We start from the raw sequence: 17,973 nt of genomic DNA, 5'->3' as shown, positions 1-17,973 counted from the left end.
GAGTTTTTACGGCAATCCATATTTCTGCTATAATCCACTAGGTGGCGGTTCTACACAACTTATAAAACACTAAAGCATCCGCTGATCCCAAAAAAATAAATCTGTGTATGTTTTGATCATCGTTCTGAATCTGATCTCTAACAAAGTCCTTTACAAAATGCAACTATCTCTACTTTTTGCTCAAAATTTGCTATTTGGTTCTTTCTGTGATCCATGACAAAGCATCTCAGTTTCAATTAAAGTTCAGCAGTCGCTTACATCAGCTGGCAAGAGACGTTTTGTGCCTTGTGCCAACTGTGACTGGCAGAAATTTAAGCCTGTTTTTTTGTCGTCATTCTGAAATTCCCTGTTGGGATTAGCGATTATGTTTGTTGTGTTCTCGCTGGGCACATTGTATAGTAAATTAGATGAAGTGTTGTGTATTTCAGCCCAGTGCTGATTTGCAACACTACTCGGTGTGACTCACAGCCACTGCAGCACCTCTGCAGCATCTCTGCAGCTCCCGCTTGTGCGCTTTAATGCTGATGTTTGTGTGGAAGCCACAGTGGATGATGCTTATTGGCTGTATGATCGCATGCGAGCTGTTAATTGCCTCTGCCGCTCTTCAACATCTAATCCTTGTGTAATGAGCCCAGCAGAGATATAGGACTCCCAGGTGTCTATTAGGTTGATCTTCACATAACTGCATATTTATCCTTTATGTGAGATTGTATATGTGCCTTCTGTGTGCATTAGAGGACGTAATAATTATGTAACAGAAGAAAAAGATAACCCAGGACTGCTGAGTTTGGGCAATGCAAAGTAGATGCTGAATGTTATGATGGTTAGTGACAAGGGACTACCTTTTACATAACAAATTTAGGGCTCAAGAGTTTTTTTGCATGTGTGCATTTTGAATGCGCTCACGGGAATTCCTTTTTGTTTGCATAAAGCCGCTCATACACATGCTTGGAAAATTTCTACTAAATCTATAGTAAGTTAACCAATAGTATGTGAAATAGTATGCAGTATGATATCACATGACTTGAATTGCATGTTTATTTCAATGAGTTCTGAATGTTTAATCCTTGATAGTAAATATGGTTATTTTGTGTTTTTATAGCAATTTTGAGTAAAAAAAATATCTTGCCTTTTGGCAATTTGATAAAGTTTTGTGCAGTTTTGATGCAAAAATGTTTCAAAATGTTGGCAACACTTTACAATAAAGTTGTATTTGTTAAGATTAATTAAACTGATAGTTTATAATTTACATACCCTCAAGTTGTTCTGCTGAACATAAATGAAGATATTTTGAAAAATGTTAATAACCAAAAAGATCTGGGGCACCATTCACTTTCATCGTTTTATTTTCTCTTACTACGGAATTCAATGGTGCCCCAGATTTGCTTGGTTACAAAAATTCCTAAAAATATCTTCATTTGTATTCAGCAGTACAACGAAATTTATAAAGGTTTGGAAGAAGGGCAAATACATTTTTATTTTTGGGTGAACTGTAGCTTTAAGGCATTAACTAACTAATCTCTCGCAAGCTATTTTTAAAAAAGTTGTCTGGCAGCATTTTTTGTGATTTTCACAAAAGTTTCACAAAATGCCTTCCAGGAAAATGTCTATAAATATATAAACATACAAATATATAAAATGAAAGAACAGACCCTCTGCTTTCAAACAAACAACCAAACAAACAAACAAAACGAAGAAAAACATTTCATCCTGTCTTCATTTGTTCTCTTTTGTCAGCTCTCAAATATGGGTAGGTTTCTTCAAAAAGACCAAAGTTTGAGCAAAAAGCTGAAATAATTGCATTTTTGTAAAGGAATTTTGTAAGAGATCAGATTCAGAACAATTATCAAAACTTTCACAGAGTTTTCAATGTTGTTGAATTTGCTGATGCTTCAGTTTTTCATTAATTGGGTAAGAGCACAACCTAGTGGATAATAGCGGAATTACAGATTACTGTAAAAACTCAGGGAAGCGACATTGAAAACGTTTGTCTGAACTCTTTCGCCGCCAGCGTTTTTAAAAAAAGTTGCCAGCCAGCACCAGCATTTTTCATGATTTTCACAAAAGTTTAATGCCTTCCGAAAATGTTTTTCTTTAAAGCAACACCAAAGAGTTTTGGCTCTTTGCTCCCCCTACAGGTTAGAAGCGTAATTGTCCATTACCCACTGTCATAAATACTGAGGCATAGCTGGCTCTGATTGGATTGTAGGTCTGCCGTAAAGCAAGTTTTTGTAGTTTTCACTCGGACTACAGGACCACTACCCGACGTTTGGAAACTTCTTTAGTGCGGTTTTGGCCGATAGAGGGCTGCAAAGCGAATGTGAAAGTGCCATTCACCCTGTTTAGAGTGGATGAACGACTGAAACTTGTTTTGGAAGCATTATTTTAAGGTAAAAAAACCTCTTTGGTGTTGCTTTAAATATATAAACATACAATATATTAAATGAAAGAACAGACCCTCTGTTTAAAAAAAAAGTTTCATCCTACCCTCAATATTTCTCTTTTTGTCGCACCTCACAAATGAGTAGGTTTCTTAAAAAACACAAAATTTGGAGCAAAAAGCTGAGATAATTGCATTTTTGTGAAGGACTTTTGTTAGAGATCAGATTCAGAACGATGATCAAAACATACATGGACATGCAGCTGCTTGCCCTAGGGCGATACTTCCGGCTTTTCTAAGTTGCAGAAGTGGATAAATGTGATATTGCGGAAAGCCGGAAATACTCGTCATTGGCAGGGACGCGTTTTCTCTTAATTGACGAGATAACTCCTCAATAGCTGGGAAAGAGCTAACAATGAACAATAGTACTTCTAGAGCATTTATTCATCTTAAATCCTGTTAATTTCAGCATTTACTTATACATTATTAAAATCAGTTGTAACTGATTAATACACGATGAACTAACATGAACAATTTTATTGACATTCAGATTATTAAGTAAGGGATAATGTAGAGGCAGCCGGTAGTTATCGGGAAATAAGCCCCGACAGTGTGATCAGGACCCGACGCGAAGCGGAGGGTCTTGTATCACACTGAAGGGGCTTATTTCGCGATATCTACAGGCTGCCTCTACATTATCCCGCTTATTACACGGCTACTTGCCACATAAGAAAAAAAACTGGACATGAATATGAATTTGAAACATTTTATTGGGATATTTGTTTTAAATTAACATTTTTATCCTTCCGCAAAACTTTGCACAGATGCATAAAATGATTGTAATACCTTATTAAGATCCTCTGCTTCATACTTGTCTGTCTCCATTTTTTTCTCTTTTAGACAGTCTTTGAGAAGTTTTAATGTCCATTCTGTATTTTTTTGCGTGTTGGCTTCGTAGCTGTCATGCTCTATTTTGTCAAGTTCAGTCTCAGTAAGCTCTCTGTGTCTTGTCGTTGTTCGTTCTTCTATCCACTGTTTAAATGTTTTGTTTTTTCCGTACATGTTAAAATTAATGTCAAAATTTGTCACAAAATGGCGCCAAACATTAATCTTTGTTGGCGCGGAGGGATTTAAAACATACAAGTAGTACGGCTATGCGTTATTACTTTGGAGCGGTTATTATTTGAAAAGAACGAACCTGCAAGTGTCTCAACTGACCAATCAGAATCAAGCATTCCAGAGAGCCGTGTAATAAATGCTGATAAACTATATTTCCCAATGTTGATAATGCATATACCATACTAATATTATCAAATACTAACACTTTACTAATTATAAAGTATTATCAAAGATTCTGGAATTGGGTGCAAACCAATTTAAAATCTATCTAAGGTCAAATTAAGCAGGTAAGAGATTTATCATATAAATGGAAGGCTAAAAAAAATACAGAAAAGGGTCCAGCTTGGTTGGAAATCAGAAAGAGATGCTTTGTGCTGTCTTGAGTTTGATGTGCTCATTTTTGTAATTATGCACAAACACACACACACACACACACGCAATGAGCAGCAACTCATGCAAATGACCATGTGTCCTGGCTGAGGATACAACGTGACTTTTGACTTTCATTAGGCAGATTGCGGATGTGTGGGTGAAGTTCAGTGATGTACTCCTTAGGGAGCACCACCACCACACAAATGTTTGCTTTAAGAGCTCATGATGTTTAGGTTTCTAACTGAACCCCAGTTAAAGGAAAACACCACTGTTTTTCATGTTTTACTATGTTCTTACCTCAACTTAGACGAATTAATACATACCTATCTTTTTTCAATGCGTGCACTTAATCTTTCTACAGCGCGTCGTGAATGTGTTAGCATTTAGCCTAGCCCCATTCATTCCTTAGGATCCAAACAGGGATGAATTTAGAAGCCACCTAACACTTACGCAGTAACATTGACGGAAGTTTGAGCGAGAGTGGGAGTAGTCAGGAGTGATGATGTTACTGTACGCCGAGGTCCAAATGCCGCAAACTAAGTGCTTTTCCGCCATACAATATAGTTCTTATTGTTTTATCAGATTTATAAATTGCCACGTTTTCTTTTGTGCCACCATACTTACTCATGTAACAGTCTTTAAATAGGGAAAACATGGAAGTGTTTGGTGGCTTCTAAATTCATCCCTGTTTGGATCCTAAGGAATGAATGGGGCTAGGCTAAATGCTAACACATTCACGACGCGCTGTACAAAGATTAAGTGCACGCATTGAATAAAGATAGGTATGTATTAATTTGTCTAAGTTGAAGTAAGAACATAGTAAAATATTCAAAAACGGTGGTGTTTTCCTTTAAACTGCTGGGTCTTTGTATGTGAAGAAAAGTAGGTAACATTTTACAATACGGTTGTATTTGATAACATTAGTAAATGCATTAGCTAACATGAACTAATATAGATCAATATAGGTTTTTCGGCATTTATCAAAGCACACAGTTGACGGCACCGATAGTATTTTGTTTTTCCTACTATAGAAGTCAATGGGCATCGTCAACTGTGTGGTTACCATCATTTATCAAAATATCTTCTTTTGTGTTCAACAGAATAAAGAACCTCAAACAGGCTTAGAACAACATGATGGTAAATAAATGATGACAGAAGTTTGGGTGAACTATCTCTTTAATGCACAAGTGTTCATGTTAGTTCATTGTGCATTAACTAATGTTAACAGTTATATATAAACAGAACTCAACTGTTGTGCTCTTCAGGATGTCGGTGGCTATATACATTCTGATCCTTTTTCTTTCTCTGCAGTACTCTATATGTAAAGAACCTCTGATCGAGTTGTCCAACCCGGGTGCCAGCGGCTCGCTCTTTTACCTGACTAGCGATGATGAATTCATCATCAAAACTGTCCAGCACAAAGAGGCTGAGTTTCTGCAGAAACTGCTTCCAGGATACTACATGGTAGGTGTCAGTGAAGCAGAACATCATTTCTTCCATCTGTTTTCACTGAAAGTGGCGTTACTTCTGTTATTAAATAATCTATGGTTTAATTTTGTCTTTTTTGTCAGTTTTTAGGGGTGATATATACAGGACCAGATTACATTTTCCTTTTTTTGCTTAATTACAGCACACGCTTGATATATAGTAAAGTAATTGTTTTAAAGTGCCCTTTAAAACAAAATTCATTGTTTTAAGGGCACCTATTATGCCCATTTTTGTAAGATGTAATATAAGTCTTCGTTGTGCCAAGAATGTTTCTATGAAGTTTCAGCTCAAAATACCCCGCAGATCATTTATTATATATCTAAAATACTCCTATCTGTGTGGGAGCAAAAACACGCTGTACCTTTAAATGCAAATGACTTACAGTTTCTCACTTCCTTAAAAACAGACAGTGAGTGCATTCCGTTAAAAATAGAGACAATAGTATCTAGTGGAAAGAGTTCTCGCTGAGGGTGGAAACTATGGTAATGCAGGACTGTAAGTGGGAGGGGCTTTATCAATGTGACCTCACATTGATAAGAGAATCAAAACGGCATGTCTAATGAGACTAAGGGTGTCACGATTTAGATTTTAAATCGAAATCGATCGAATTTAAGTCACAACTTCGAACTTCGAATTAAAAAATGGGATCGTCGATGCCCCCATGTCACGTCCGGTCGGCTTGCCAAGTGGGGGAAAACTCTCTGAGGTGCCTTTAAAAACATTGGTTCAGCGGAACGCGATTTATATTTTAAACACCAGGGATGTATTGCTACAACTCCTTGATATGCATATCATAAACAGGATTACTACCAAGTGATCTGACTTCGGACAGAGCGCAACTCTCTGCACGTGCACGAGAGGGGCGCCAAGATGCAGCGGGTTATATTTTAAATAAAAGGGATAGTTTGCCTCAGCTCGCATGAAACGCATAAAACTGAACAAATACGTAAGGATTACTACTTTAGTTTATGTTTAGACTGCGTACAGATGCGATAGTGCGTGCACGTGAGACAGAGAGAAGCGCAGCTGCTTATGACGCGCTGGATTTATTTCAGATGCTAGGAGTCCAAGACGCGTGCATTAAGTCCATGTGGGTGCAAGAAGGAGTCCTTTCTCTACAAACTCTCTCACGTAGTGAAGCCCACAAACCCCCATGCGAGGAAAGGCACGCAATGTGCATGTTAATGTGAAACTATAAAATAATAATAAATAATAATGGCATAGCATTTTTTTTGTCTTTAAAAAAAATTTAAAAATCGAGAATCAAATTGAATCGTGACCTTGGGATCAAAAATGTAATCGAATCGAGGATTTGGAGAATCGTGACACCCCTAAATGAGACTGCTTTGGTTTAAAGGGGATTAAAAAACAAACCTGATCATGGCCGGTTTGTGGTGAAGTGATGCTCTTTCCACTTTCGGATAATGGCCCCCATAGTGCTCACAGGAACATTCAGCATGCTGGAAAGGCACCTATAACCATTTCCCCATTCTACTATAAGATTGTGAAGATCTTGAGAGAGTTCTTTGCTTTTACTCATCATGAAGTCTTTCCTGTGTGCCTCCTGGGTAATGAGAAGCCTTTATAGGCCATCAATTAGGACTAAAGCAGCTGACATCAGTTAGTACTGATAGGGGGCAGGGTTTCTCTCTCAATACTGATATATTTCAGGTGAACTCCTGGCTTTCTATGCCATTTTGCACTTTGTTCTCTTCATGTGTTCAAAATTTTTTCACTTTATTTATTATGACTCAACTTGTATACTTAAATGTTCTGATTTCTATGAATTCAACATTTGGCTTGATGGCTACATCTGGTGAAAACTTTGTGTCAATAACCCACTTACTGATAAAAATGCTGATGTTTCAAATACTTATTTTCCCCGCTGTATTATGTCCAAACACCTTGTAAAAGTGGATTTTGTATAATAGATGCCCTTTAAAGTTTGAAAGGGCATCTATTATGCAAAAATACACTTTTAAAAACCCCACCCACTTTTTTATATCCCCATTAAAGCAAAGCAGTCTCATTAGACATGTTGTTTTGATTTTCTTGTCAATGTGATGTCACACTGATAAAGCCCCGCCCACAGACACTGACTAACAGTCCTGCATTACCACAGTTTCCGCCCTCAGCGAGTTGTACGCTGTCCGCCAAATCTCAATAGTGAGATACTATTATCTCAGACTGTATTCGCAGGAATCAGGTATATTTTAACTGAAAGCACTCACTGTCTCATTTGCACTCCCCCAGCTCATTTGCATTTAAAGGTACACAAATGAAAACTGCATGTTTTTGCTCCCACCCAAATAGGTTCATTTTGGACATGCTATAATAAATCATCCGTGGGGTATTTTGAACTGAGACTTATATCACCTCTTGTTAAAATGGGCATAATAGGTGCCCTTTAAGAAGTTTTGCTTAAAACCAATTGTTTTAAAATGTTCATGAAGTCCAAACTTTTCATGAGCATTGCATGAGATCAGTGTCTGTGCATTCTCAGAGTTTCTTTTCATTAAATAAACATTTTAGCTATGTTGGAAAATTCTTGATAGTTGAGGTCAGGTCACATATAGTACGTCCTCTATGTCTTTTTATCCAGCATTTCCAGTTTTTTGTGATGTGTAAACATTGTTGCATGCTAATACGCATGGATGGATGGATGGCTGGCTAAAGAATTCTGGGGATGTTTGCCATTCGCTGTGATCATACTGTTTAACATAATAATTCAGAATAAAGATTGTATTTACATATATAATATATACCTCAACATCAGTTGCATACTGTAGATTCACAGCAAGCAATAGCTGTCATTTCACTCTCTAGATTAATTACAGAACGGATATGAGTAGTCCGGCTATGAGTAACCCACTTCTAGCCAAAATAAACTTGATTTTGGTTACTTGTCGTTTTTGCCGGAATAATTTAGGAGATGTTTGATATTCCATCATGTAAGCAAAACCAATGGTGATCACAAGGCGTTTGGTTTCATTGAATTATTTAATTTCAATTATTTTTGGGCTATGGTACCACGTCTGTCAGTTTTCACTGAAATTTGACTTTTAGACATATTTTAAAAGCAAAATTGCTTGATGGGTTATTAATTCACTGGCTAGTATACAAAGTTTCAGTTTAATTAACAACCATTTCTTTGAATTTACTTGTACAGAACCTCAACCAGAACCCAAGGACTCTCCTACCCAAGTTTTACGGGTTGTACTGCGTCCAGTCTGGAGGGATGAACATTCGCGTCGTGGTTATGAACAACGTTTTACCGAGATCTTTAAAGATGCACTACAAATATGACTTAAAAGGCTCCACGTACAAGAGGCGGGCATCTCGTAAAGAGCGAGAAAACGCCTGTCCCACGTATAAAGACCTTGACTTTGTGGACATGCAGGACGGCCTGTACTTTGACCCAGAGACGCACAGCGCCCTGATGAAGACGTTACAGCGAGACTGTCGGGTGAGTGTTTATTTACTCTCTGAAGTATTGTGTTTTAAGCTATTTCTTTAAGATATTTTTGCCACATTTGTGTGTTCTGGGACACCATAACTTGATTAAATGAAATCTGATCAGTCTCATGTGACAGATCATGCATTAAATGCCCAATTTGGCTCATAACTTGAAAACATGTGGTCAACAAAAACACTGAAGTGATGCATGTGCTAAGGTATTAAAAACATTTCTGGCTTTTACAATCTGTGCTAAAACAATGTTTGTCATGTTTTTTTTAAACCTAAAAATTTTGTTGACCGTATAAAGGAAAACACTGCCGTTTTTCAATATTTTACTATGTTTTTACCTCAACTTAGATAAATTAATACATGCCTATCTTTTTTCAATGCATGCACTTTTAATCTTTGTACAGCGCTTCTTGAATGTATTAGCATTTAGCCTAGCCCCATTCATTCTTATGGCTCTAAACAAAAGTTTTATTTTGTGCCACCAAACTTACTCGTGTAACTACTCATGTAACAGTCTTTAAATAGGGAAAACATGGAAGTGTTTGGTGGCTTCTAAATTCATCCCTGTTTGGATCCTAAGGAATGAATGCGGCTAGGCTAAATGCTAACACATTCACGACACGCTGTACAAAGATTAAAAGTGCACGCATTAAAAAAGATAAGTATGTATTAATTAATCTAAGTTGAGGTAAAAAAAAGTAAAATATTGAAAAACTGTGGTGTTTTCCTTTAAATTCTTCTCTTTCTCTATCAATGGGAAGTATGTCTTTATCAACAAGCACTCAGATGAGGTGTCACAGTTTCACCCAAAATAAGTGAAGTTTAGAGTCGATTATTAACAAATCTCAAAAGTGCTGAATTGCAAACCTCTCTATTCAGCTGGGAATCAAACCGCATGAATCCAGTCCGGCATTCCTTGCTATTTCAGAATATCAGGCTGTAGCCGTGGTCCGCTCAGTTTGTTGTTCACATGATTTTCCACAAGATGAACTGAAAACAATCAGACAGTATCACCCTCTTGTACAATTTGCATCAGCGCTTAATTGTAGGGCTTTGTTGTAAACATTGCTTTCTGTGGTCTGTAGTGACGTTACACAACAATATTTGAAAGCCAGAGGGTAATTCAGGGTTATTTTGTTTTTCGAGGACATGTTTTATACAAGCTACTGATTTTCTCTTACCATCAGGATGATGTTTACCAGCAAGCATTGGCTTTTTTGGCTTTGGAATCAAAACTGTTACGACATGTACGTTTACGCATTTGGCAGATGCTTTTACAGTGCAATACATTTTTGTCCGTGTGTGTGTGTTCCCCGGGTTTGAACCCATTTACAAGTACATCTTTAATAATGATCAATTTTTTTGAGAAAAAACTCTTGAACAAATGACTATGAGGGCGAGTGAATGAACTACCCCTGTTAAGATACAATGGCATTCTCTCAATGTTATGTTTTGTATTAGATAATATATTTTTTGGCGTTTGTACTATTGTTGTTGGTACACTCTTAGAAAAAAGGTACAAAAGCTGTCACTGGAGTGTTACATTTTTAAAAAGGTCTGGATATGTACCATTTTGCTACAGATATGTACCTTTGAGGTACCAGTACTTATCTGATAGGTACCAGTATGCTATAAATGTGTACTTTTTTAAAAGGATACTGCCCCAGTAACAGCTTTGTTTTTACTTTTTTTCTGAGAGACCCAACTAAAAATACCAGCTAAAACCAGCCTAAGATGGTTGACTGGTTTTAGCTGGTCTCCCAACGTGGTTTTAGCTGGTGTAGCAGGCTGGTTTTAAAAGAGTTACCCACCAGCTTAAACCAGCATTTGGTTGCATAAACATAGCTGTGAAGTTAAGAGTGTGTCTAAAGAACTAGTCTGACCAAGGAGCAATTAGTTAGGGCTAATCATTCTTCCTATTTGGATTTAAATTAAAACAATCTACCTTTTTATGTAACATCCTTAAAACAGTTATGATCAGTTTAGAAGAAAAAATGTATGTCTAACTTTTAAGACGTCTTATGCCGTCTTACTGTGCGTTCACACCAGACGCGGAAGAGGCGGCAAAAACATGCTATTCGCGCGTAGTTGGACGTTTGAACATTTTGAGTTCACACGCTTATTTGCACACAAAATTCTAGTCTTTTGAGACATTCACACGTAAATTTGCGTCATGGGAGGGGCTTATATAGCTCAAATCGAGTAAACTTGCCAGATTGTTCGACCTCCTCACTCACTTTCTTCCGAACAAGATACTTTTAATTCCTGTAAAAGTATGAAGATCTCTCATGTAGCGATGATGATGATTGTACTCCATTGTTGTTTTGTTTTTCTGCCTCCGCTCGCTTCCTGTAATCACGTCACTGCTAGAGCAAGCTCCTGATTGGTTAACACGGCATGAAAATCCGAAAAAGTTCAGATTTTTCAACTTGCGCGGATCATTCGTCATTCGCAATTGCTGCCTCTACCGCGTCTGGTGTGAACGCATCATTATGGGGCATGCACACCAAAGCTTTTACGCAAGCGGCCATAATTGTTTCCAATGGAATTGCGGCGTTTTTCAAAAAAAGCCAGCAGCTGGCTCGTCAATGTCAGTTCTCACAAGGCCGTCCAATCAAAGTGGAGGAGGAGCGGGACAAATATCACAACAACCAACCGACGCATTGTACAACGACTGATAAACAAACCAGAAGTATCACAGCAACCAAAGCGTTCAGCTGAAAGCTGGCAGTCGGCTGAAAAAAAGCTGCCAGTCGGCGTTCGGCGGGCTTTTCAGTCGTGTAAAAAAGCTTTGGTGTGCATGCCCCATTAGACTTATGCATCCGGCCACAGCTGACCCACCAGCTTGACTAGGCTGGAAGACTAGCTTGACCAGCTTAACCAGCTTTGCCAGTCTGGGAGGACCAGCTTAAACCAACTAATTCCATCTTAAAGGGATAGTTCGGCCAAAAATGATATTAAACCCATGATTTACTCACCCCCAAGCTGTCCGAGTTGCATATGTCCATCGTTTTTCAGACAAACACATGCTATATTAAAGAAAATAAATAAAAAATTCGGAGGGCGGGGGCATCGAGCAACAGCAGAGTAGCCTCCGTAGGCTGCGTAAGCTCTCATCCTGAATGCGGAGGCGACTAAGATGGCGGCGCTACCGGAAGGTAGTTATTTTTGTTAATAAAGTTTTAAATATGGATATTTCTACAACAACACCGCGCGGATTACCCTTAGAAGACCTTTCTTTATCATCCTGGAGCCGTTTGGATTTAATTTGTGAAGGATGGATGCACTTTTTTTGGACTTGAAGGTCGTGGACCCCGTAACATTACATTTAATCAACTGAAAGATCTAAAACATTTTCTAAAATATCCGAAAATGTGTTTGTCTGAAAAACGATGGACATATGCAACTCGGACAGCTTGGGGGTGAGTAAATCATGGGTTTAATATCGTTTTTGGCCGAACTATCCCTTTAAACCAGCTAAGACCAGCCAACCAGCTTAGCCAAGCTTCCAGCCTGTGAGGCTGCTATCTGGTGGGTCAGATGGTCTGACCAGCTAAGATAAGCTAAAAAGTGTCCAGCACCCCTCTAAAATCAGCCTGCTACACCAGCTAAAACCAACTTTTTTAGTTTTAGTTGGTCTTTTCAGTAGGGAGTGTATAGAGTTTGAGCATAATACACAATTTTTTTGTTTCCTGAGGAAAATGTGAGTAATGTGGCTCTGTGCAAAAGTGCCACCACAACTTTTAGGGAGTTATGGGGTGGCTAAGGTGTTGCAAGATGTCGATTGTATGGTTGCCTTCTAGACCAAGTAAATATAACATCCTAAAATAATTTAATTTGAGCCAAATATGAGCACTGCATGTTTTTGTTTTTCTCTGTCTGTAGATCTCATTCCTCATTCCTTTTTCCATTGGAAACTTTACTTTGCAGTTCTGTTCTTCCAAATACAGGCTGTTAAATGCAGACTAGATGTCAACAGTAAAGTAACTAAATTACTGAAATGAACAAGGCGTGATATGTCTCCTAAAAGTGTCCTAACATTGCATTAGGTAACAGGCGCTCTGTGGTCGCCTTGTGCTTCTCTAATTCTTCAGCAGACATTACGCTGAACCGAAACCAACGCTCGCCGTTTATTTGTTTACCATCAAACACGTTTCATAACGTTGCCATTTCGGTGACATTCCAGAAATTACTTGTAAAAAGGTTAGAGACTGAATGTCCCATTTATAAGAGTCTGTGTGAGTTTGTCTTGGCACCTCGAGTATGTCGTCTGGACACTATAAGCGTTGAATGCTAAAAGCTTAAAGGATCAGCTGTAATGCCAGTCATAAGAGGGCCAAGGAAAGAAGCAGAACTCAAGTTTACACAACGATGACCATGTTTGGGGACGGTATCGGATACTGTGAACCTTGTAAGAACTCCGATCAGGGATACTGTTGTCACATTTGCTTGTTGGTTCGAATTACTTTCAGCAATGGTCCTTGGAGAGTTATGCTTAGTTTTATCTCAGTCAGATATTTATATACATATTGTAGTTTCAGATTAGTTGGCCAAAGATTCGATTAACGTCTGATGTAAGCAATGTCTCAGACGCCTTATCTGTATTTACTCAGGAGTCTCTAGCTCAGTGTATCTCTGCTTGTTGATCCTCAAGCACAGGTGATGGAAAGCTTGCTGGTTGTCATGACAACAGGAAAGTTTAAGGGTGACTTCAATGAGAATTTTAAATTGTGCAAAAAATGCTTGATGACTACGAAACAACATCCAGTCAAAACGGGAACGCGAGAGCCTGTACTAAGACAAGAGTTAACATCTGAAGGGGTTAAATATTAAAGGGATAGTTCACTCAAAAATGAAAATAATGTCATTAATGACTCATCCTCATGTCGTTCAAAACTCATAAGACATTCGTTCATCTTCAGAACACAGTTTAAGATGTTTTATATTTAGTCCGAGAGCTTGTTGACCCTTCATTGAAAATCTATGTACTGTATAGACCAATTTAGAGTAGACGTCACAGTTACGTCACTGCAAGCTGCGCGCGCAATGCGGTTGCAGAAAAACAGTGGAAATGAATTAGACACGAGTGAAAAGAGCAAGATAACTCACTGGAAAATGTCATTTTGTGCTGTTAAGTGTCAGAATAAGAATGCCAAAAAAGATGGCTTTCATTTTTATAGAATACCATCGTCAAAGACATCATTTGAAGATAAACGTAGGTGTTTATGATTACAATAAGCCCTTAAACGGACAGAATGGAGCAAGGAAATCATCTGGAAATCTTTTAATAATTAGAATAGAAAATAAGTAGAGAAGATGTCCGGTGTTCTATCGAAGTCTGTTCCCTCCATGTGTTTCTTATAGCGTTTTTATCATGTTACAATTATAATTTATTAAGGAAGAAATAATAAAAAACAGGAAAATTATGAAATATTTAATAAACGCTATTATATATAATACATGATAGTATTGCTTTTACATGTACTTTAGCGATTCAGACTGTAAAAATATTTGATTTAGCAAGAAAGAACAATACATATACATTACATGCATATCAGTAGCCAAGCCATTTAAACTTTTGATCTATCTAAAAAAAATAAACGTAATGTGATTAAAACGCTATAAGAAACATTGCACCAAAGGGAAACATAAAGGAATCAGACTTCGACAGAACACCGGATCCATAAAAATCACGGTTTAATGCTAAAACACTTCACAACCCTACTGCGGAGCAGTCACTTTCTGCAACCAGTTTGGCTCCGCCCACAAAAAACGTCATCTCTGTTTGCAAACACGAAATTGGTCTATATTGTCCATGTCCAGAAAGGTAATAAAAACATCATCAAAGTGGTCCATGTGACATCAGTGGGTCAGTTAGAATGTGTTGAAAATATATTTTGGTCCAAAACTAACAAAAATTCCAACTTTATTCAGCATCCGCATCTGTGACGCGGCTGACGTGTTATCTGGTGTGCCCCAGTTGTTGTTGTTTTTTGTGCACCCAGGCTTTGTTTACAGTCTGAGGGAGATGCACACTGTAAGTTTGAAAAAAACTTTGAGGATAACACGTCACCCGCGTCACTGCAGTCACGTGACTTTAGTCTTGCGCATGTGCTTCACAACAGATGCAGAAAAGAAGACAATGCTGAATAAATTCGTAATTTTTGTTATTTTTGGACCGAAATGTATTTTCGATGCTTCAACACATTCTAACTGACCCACTGATGTCACATGGACTACTTTGATGATGTTTTTATTACCTTTCTGGACATGGACAGTATACTAGGGATGCACCGAAATGAAAATTCTTGGCCGAAACCGAAAACCGAAAATGAGGAAACCAAGGCCGAAACACTGAAATAAATTATTATGCCAATTATTAGTACAAATGCATTTATGGGTATCACTGTGTACTAACTTTACTAGGGGTGTGTGACAGATCACAAAACTCACGGTTCAGATCACATTACAGTTTTTGAGGCACGGATCGGATTATTTTTCAGATCAGCGAAAAGGGGGTGGGGAAAATCTAATAACAAATAAAGAAATTACAAACATTTATAAAAAAGAACAAAGCTGCACATTAATAAGGGCTAACATTAGCATTAGGTACAGAAATCGAATTAAATGAGTCATAACACTGTCTTTATTGTATAAATTAAATATATGATTATTTCTAGAGCTATTTGTCTCTTTGTTAGACTTAAGTAGGTTAACTGAGGTGTCTCTTTAAATAAGCAGAGACTGGTTTATTACTGTAATCTATACATACACTTAAGACATAAACAAATGTTTTTATTAGAAAAAGAATACTTTGGAGATAATTTTGTTTATATGTGCCCTGTCAATAACAGAAAGAGTTTACGTTCGCTTGTTTGCGTCTCACTCGTGTGTGCACTATTGAGGGCACTTAAACGCGCGCGCACACAGAGAACGAAGGCGAATCCCAAACAGCGCAGCATAAAAACGTTACGTTGTTTTTCATTGCTTTATTCGGCACATGTATGTTAATGGACTATACAGTATGAGACACATTTGCGCGACTCTCTCTAAAGTTTACACATCAAGAGTTCTGATCTTTGAAGAGAGTACTCACTGTGATGATCACGTCTGGACCGGACACAACCGCATGTGCCTCTGTGCGTACTTTAGCGCCTTTTTGCGGTTAAATACATCCACGCCGCATACATGTTGCTTCAGACAAGCACGTGCAGGTCGCGATTTCTGTTTGCGTCATCACAACCAAGGCCGAATATTCGGTGCATCCCTACAGTATACCGTACATAGATTTTCAATGAAGGGTCAACAAGTTTTCTATGGAAGAAAAATAATGACAAAAGTTTTTGAATTAAAATAGCCTGTTGAATTGTACTACCTGAAAAAAAATGCATTGTATTAACCGTACTTGAATTTTAATGCATTGTATTTTTATGTTTTTGAATTAAAACAGCCTGTTGAATTGTACTACCTGAAAAAAAATGCATTGTATTAACCGTGCTTGAATTTTAATGCATTGTATTTTTAGGTTTTGCATTTTTAAGGGCTGAAATTCAACATGCGTGTATATTTTCTGTATTAAAAATTCAATAGTCCACATTCACCTTTTAGATTTCACTTTAAAATATTCGGTCTGTTTAAAAATACAACGTAAAATATTCAGCAGGCAAGTTTCAGTCCATTTAAATTCGCGTCCAAAAATTCAAGTCCAAAAATTCAGTCGTACAGATTTCAACATTTAACATCCGGGAACTGCAGGAAAAGCAGTAGAGTACCGAGTATAATCTCATCTGCTGTTAATCGATCTGGCCAGCAGGTGGTGCACGTGTTCGCCAAAACTTTGTACATGTAAGATGATTTATCCACTGCAGTGATGAATGTTGGCTTTTATGTTCAGTTTTAGTAGAACAACTGTAATACACTCATACAGAGAGTGTATTGTTTGGTTATGTTATTGACAGGATACTAAACGGTTTTTAAATGCCATATAAATTAAATAGGGCCTTTCTGCCTGCTATTGGCTTCGTTTCTCAAAAGCTAAGTTGATTGTAGATTTTATTGGTGGCAATCTACCATCTTCTTATGCCTACGAGAAACGGACACGTTTTTGTAATTCTTCACCTCAGTTTATAAACCATACTCGGATTATTGAACTGTTCAAATTACAAATCGTGCGCGCGGATTAATAAACCATACGCACAATTAAACAATCAGTGCTCTCAGATTTTCAATCCATATCCACAAATTCATAAACAATAAATAAACAGTGCACACGCTTTCGCAATGGTTTTGCAAACTGAGTCCACTACCGCAGAGGTCCCCAACCACCGGGTCGTGGACAAGTTGCCACCGGTCGCAAGAACATCCTGAAAAAATGTGTATAATAGCTACGTTATAGTTTAATCAGGTGTTTTGTCCTTTACGAGCCGACTTCAAATAACATATCAATCCACTTCTATACAGGGCCGTGCTCACTCTTTTTCTTTGTCTCTCTCTCTCTCTCTCTCTACCAGCGCATCGGCGATCACATTGCTGTCATTAAGGCCGTAGCCAGGATTTTTCAAATACCGAGGACAACCCCTACATTTTTTTTTATTATTTATATTTTTTCCATATTACAGAATAATAATAAACACGTCCAAACTACAATAGCACAAATGTAACTGTGTCTGTGAGAATTTTTGTTGGTGACTAAAAGCATCCAAAAAAATCAATGGTTACATTTCATCATCTGAAGTCACCCTTTCAGTGGTGGATGCAGAACGTGACATATGGGTGGGCATGGATTAAGTCCGGGTGTACCTGAATCTATGGGTGTCACTTTTGAATAAGAAACTATAACAAGTCTATAAAATTCGTCAAAACTTCAGGAATCACAAGCGTATTGGTGAGAACACCCGAACTGCACGTCACATTTTTGACATTATTGATATACTTTAAATTGTAATGCAACATGACATTAATTAAGCCTTTTTGGTTAAAAAAATTATTGGGCTGTCATATAGCCTACAAAAAAGAACCTGCACACAGTGACAAGAAATATAAATGAACACAAAAAACCTCATACTTTTTAAAATAGCCTATTAAAACTGTTTAAATAAATTAAGCTACTAAATGCTTAAAATGAAGCTTCACGGGTAGCAGCGAAC

At 37.7% G+C, this 17,973-nt stretch overlaps 1 protein-coding gene across 3 annotated transcripts in view; it reads left to right on the top strand.

Annotated features, from left to right (window-relative positions):
• The window catches only part of pip5k1bb (phosphatidylinositol-4-phosphate 5-kinase, type I, beta b), a 68,628-nt gene that overhangs the window by 27,723 nt on the left and 22,932 nt on the right, over nucleotides 1-17,973 (top strand). For all 3 annotated transcript variants that reach the window (XR_010525965.1, XM_065248339.1, XM_065248340.2), the window contains 2 exons: nucleotides 5,183-5,335; nucleotides 8,529-8,825. Coding sequence is in view for 2 of the 3 variants with exons in the window: in XM_065248339.1 (XP_065104411.1) it covers nucleotides 5,183-5,335; nucleotides 8,529-8,825 (450 nt within the window). In the remaining variant the exon portion in view is untranslated. The remainder of the gene's footprint in view (nucleotides 1-5,182; nucleotides 5,336-8,528; nucleotides 8,826-17,973) is intronic.

Source organism: Paramisgurnus dabryanus, chromosome 11 (genome assembly GCF_030506205.2).
Source record: "Paramisgurnus dabryanus chromosome 11, PD_genome_1.1, whole genome shotgun sequence".
Classification (NCBI taxonomy): domain Eukaryota; kingdom Metazoa; phylum Chordata; class Actinopteri; order Cypriniformes; family Cobitidae; genus Paramisgurnus; species Paramisgurnus dabryanus.
Note: the sequence above shows the minus strand (reverse complement) of the source record. Positions and strands in the feature narration are given on the sequence as shown.